Source organism: Phaenicophaeus curvirostris, chromosome 20 (genome assembly GCF_032191515.1).
Source record: "Phaenicophaeus curvirostris isolate KB17595 chromosome 20, BPBGC_Pcur_1.0, whole genome shotgun sequence".
Lineage (NCBI taxonomy): Eukaryota > Metazoa > Chordata > Aves > Cuculiformes > Cuculidae > Phaenicophaeus > Phaenicophaeus curvirostris.
The window spans coordinates 9,025,120-9,029,100 of NC_091411.1; the positions used below are offsets into that span (position 1 = coordinate 9,025,120).

The window sequence follows — 3,981 nt, forward strand, 5'->3', positions numbered from 1 at the left end:
TATCCGCCCCTCTCTATGGTGCCAGACCGGCACCGGAAGTGGGAGAGTGTCGTTTCAATGGCGGCGGCGGGGCCTGGCGGCGGCGTGGCTACGGCTGAGGTGCCCGAGGAGGAGCGGCTCTTCCTGCAGCAGCACCCGCTCCTCTGCCTCGCGGAGTCGCGCAAGGTGGAGCTGGGGAGGGCCGGGGGGAGGCTTTGAAGGGGTCTGGGGCCGCCTCCCTGCGGGGTTTGTGAGGGGTGGGTGTGGGGGTGCGCCCCGGCCGATGGGCTTCCCCGGCCCTGAGGGCTTTCTCCTACGGTGGAAGCCGGAGGAAGGATGAGACTGAAGGCTCGAGGTCTCTTGTGCCCTCCCAGCTCTGGGACAATCCTTCCCTGACCGGGCATCCTCTTCCCCCAGGTGAGGTGCAGGCTGACAGGCCACGAGATGCCGTGTCGGCTGTCGGAGCTGCAGGCTTACACTAACGGCAAGAAGTATCAGCGGTTGATAAAGACAGCCAGGGAGTTTGACTACGGCGAGTTTGAGCCCCATATAGTGCCCAGCACAAAGAATTTGTACGTATTCTTTCTTTGGCACGTTACGCTTCACAGTGTTCAGTCTCAGATATAAAGTGGTCGAGCTTTACCAGGCTTGCCCAGAGAAGTTGTGGCTGCTCCATCCCTGGAGCTGTTCAAGGCCAGGTTGGATGGAGCTTGAAGCAACCTGATCCAGTGGGAGGTGTCCCTGCCCGTGGGGTGGAACTGGATGGGCTCTAAGGACCCTTCCAACCCAAACCATTCTAAGTTCTTAATTTTTTATGCATTTTGGGAGCCTGGGAAAGTCTTGATAAAGTACTCATCAACTTTGAACACAGGGCTTGTAAATGAAAAGTTATTAAGTAGTAGAGTACTTAAATGCCTTTGCTGTCTCCTTATCTCTTTGTCTCTTTTTTTCTTTCTCTCTTTCTCTGTCAGACACCAGCTGTTTTGCAAGCTCACGCTCAGACACATCAACAAGTTCCCAGAGCACGTGCTGCGTCATGTCCAAGGGAAGCGCTACCAGAAGGCCCTAAAAACATGTAAGTATCTCTTCTGGAGATATAACCAGACAAACTTTTCTCCTGAGCTGCTGAGATTCCTGTAGCTCTGCTTGAAGGAGGGGGATCTGTTTTCTTTAGATTGACAGCAGTGCGCTGCTGTTGCTCTGTCTGCTCCCCAGCTAGGAAGGAAGATCCCAGGTGCAGGAAGCAACAGGCCTCTAGCAAACACTTTGGAACATCCGGATTTCTATGATTCTATGACTTACGGGAGTGGTTCTAAAACTTCCCCCGTGAGTGTGGTTCACACATCCTGCCCAGTCTCCCTGGTGATTGGCTTTCCCATCATTCATGGTCCATAGTATTCCTGTAAATTAGGTGAAGGCCTACTGGAGTTGGAGCATGATGTACTTTTGAGTTGTGTTTAATGTGCTAAGTGTTGCCTGTCCCCTCGCATTGTTAGATGAAGAATGCCAGCGGGAAGGAGTGGAGTTCATCCCTGCCTGCCTGCGGCAGAAGAAGCAGCGGACTCAGCACCCTGATGACCAAATGAACGGGAGCAGGCAGGCGTACACAGAAGAGGAATTCTGGGAGCCGAAGTCCAGCGATGAGAATGGAGAGGAGACCGATGACAGCATGAGTGACCTGTACCCATGTGAGTAAGAGTGTTGCTATCATCTGTGTCCTGAAGGGAATTTTTTGGCTGACTTTCTCTTGGCTTCTTTATGCTGCTCCCTGCTGCTTGTGTGCTGCAGGATGTGACTTCTATCCGGTTGGAGCTCTTGGGTTTTGGAAAACCTTGACATAGCTGAGTAAGATATAGCGGTTATCACTGTGTAATAAGCCGAGTTGGATCACGTAAAGTGTGAGGGGAGGGTTACAGGATCCGCTGGGATTTGCTGCTTCGGGTATCTCTGCTTTCCTTGTTTCTCAGTAAGCCCTTGTGTCTCAAAGTTGGTCAGGGTGTTGTGCCGTACACCTGGAGATGCTGCCTCGCTGCCAGAGAGCAGAGGAGTTACACCACAGAGCAGCACAGCAAATCACCTCCAAACAAAGTCGGGGGAGGCAGAGCCTGTGTGCACCGGGAACTGAATCTGAGCTAAATCTTTGTATTCCAGCTACACTCTTCCCAGAAAAAAACCCAGCGGCTCCACAAACCACGGTGGGCAGCGATGACTTTGCAACAGACAGTGAGGATGACGGGGCCAAGCTGAATGGTGATGGTGGAAGAATGGATGGCAGCAGAGCAGTCGGCAACAAAAGGGGAAAGGTAGGAGTTGCTGCCGCATGCAGCAGCAGGGGAGCACAGAATTGGGATCCCATCCTGTAGGTATCCGATCTGTTCCTGTCGGAGAACCAGCAGGTGTTTGGGAGAGTAGACTTTTCCCATGTGCCAGCAATTGAATCACCTCCGGCACTGCAAACTGCTGCTAGGAAACATTTATCCTCTCTTCTCTGACTGTAGCAAAGTGGTTGTAGCAAAGATTGAAGTTCTAGCTTGTTTCTTTGGAGAGGACGTCACTGTTCGTATGTGATGAAACCAATGTCTGTCAGAGTCAGGGACCTGCAGGATAGGGCAGGGAGACTTCTGAGACCAGGGCTGCGCTTATTCTGCCTCTGGGGATGAAAGACCGTGCTCAGTTTCTCTTCAGGCTTTCTTGGGCAGGGCTGGATGTTGAATAAGCCAATTAACATTTTTTTTTCTTTACAGAAACAGTCAGGGCCTTTAAAGAAGAAATTCAAGAGTCATCATCGAAAACCCAAGAACTTCAAGAAAGCAGTCAACGGCAAATAAATTTTATGATAAATGTGTGGCCTGGAGCCTGTTGTCTGACAGTTCCAGAGGATGCCCAAGGCTGGCTGAAGGTTTGCCCAGTCCAGTGAACTGTTCCAGCTGGGGAGGGGAGGAGCAGGGTGGCAGTCAGTAGTATTCTCCTACCCCCCTGGGAATGAGGGGCTCTGCCAGACCTCTTCCCAGACAGAGGATCTGCAGCACCCTCGAGAGCCCTAACCAGCGTTCCCAGGTAGCAGTCACACACCCCGAGTGGATACAAAGATGCCATTGTTTTATTTTGATTGTTTCCAAAAATCAAAACATTTTCAAACACAACTAAGGTACAAAATACAGCATAAAATGAGAATTTATACTTATTTCCTTTTCCACATAGAAAGCAAAAATATATTCAGAATGAATTCCAGAACACTTTGCTGAGCCAAGTGAGAGCTGACGTCCTGCTTGGGAGAGCTTCTCAGCCACAGGAGACATCCCTGTATTTTGGGGCAATGCACGAATACAGCAGTGTATGCAGGAAACCAGAATCTTCTGCTTCAGGACTCACAGTTAGTAAGTCTGCATATTGCACTGCCTCAAAATAGGTTAGAGTGGCCTCTTCCCAACTGTGCCCCTGTGGTACTGAAACCTTTCTGCTGCAAGGGGCAGGATCTGCTCCTTTTGTGGGGTCTTTAGTTGGAAAGGGGACTTGATTTTCAGAGGAAACCAATCAACATTTTAGACTAGTCTGTGATCCAGCTCCTTAGAAGGACATAAAGAAGTTTAGAAAGCCAACTTCAGGGCTATTTAGTTTTCCATCATCCCATTTATAAACACCCAATGCCAACAGCCGTTAAGCTATCTGAGAATGGCTGCCTTGATGGAGTCTAAAACTGTTCTAGGACCTGCAGGGAAACTGAGCAAAAGCTTCCTGTGCTGCATATCTGTAACTGAAAGGACAAGTTTGTTCTGCTATGAAGAGACTGGCACAGTGAATGCTTGAGGTGAAAACTTCTCTTGCAAAATTGATTTAAAAAGAAAGCTTTCCATGGCGACCTGAACTTAAATGCTGGCTTCCCTTCACTTACTCCTCCACACCAATTCCCTTCCGTCAGCAGCAGCACACCATACTATTATAGGCTCCTTTCCCCTTAGGATCACGAAATCACTGGTTTAACCTTCAACAGGGCTCCCTCTC

The 3,981-nt window shown here is 50.0% G+C and overlaps 1 protein-coding gene across 1 annotated transcript; it reads left to right on the forward strand.

Annotated features, from left to right (window-relative positions):
• The first annotated feature begins 14 nt into the window (after positions 1 to 14).
• Positions 15 to 2,855, forward strand: SURF2 (surfeit 2). The gene is made up of 6 exons (XM_069873411.1): positions 15 to 165; positions 397 to 551; positions 951 to 1,054; positions 1,476 to 1,667; positions 2,131 to 2,282; positions 2,724 to 2,855. The coding sequence occupies exons 1-6, from the start codon at positions 16 to 18 to the stop codon at positions 2,805 to 2,807; spliced, it is 837 nt and encodes a 278-aa protein (XP_069729512.1). The 5' UTR covers position 15; the 3' UTR covers positions 2,808 to 2,855.
• Positions 2,856 to 3,981: the final 1,126 nt, after the last annotated feature.

Bases quoted from the DNA above. Each gene is read 5' to 3' on its own strand.
- SURF2 (XM_069873411.1), top strand. From the start codon at position 16: ATGGTGCCAGACCGGCACCGGAAGTGGGAGAGTGTCGTTTCAATGGCG. The intron at 552-950 runs GTACGTATTCTT...TTTCTCTGTCAG, and splicing joins GTGCCCAGCACAAAGAATTT to ACACCAGCTGTTTTGCAAGC. The intron at 2,283-2,723 runs GTAGGAGTTGCT...TTTTCTTTACAG, and splicing joins TCGGCAACAAAAGGGGAAAG to AAACAGTCAGGGCCTTTAAA.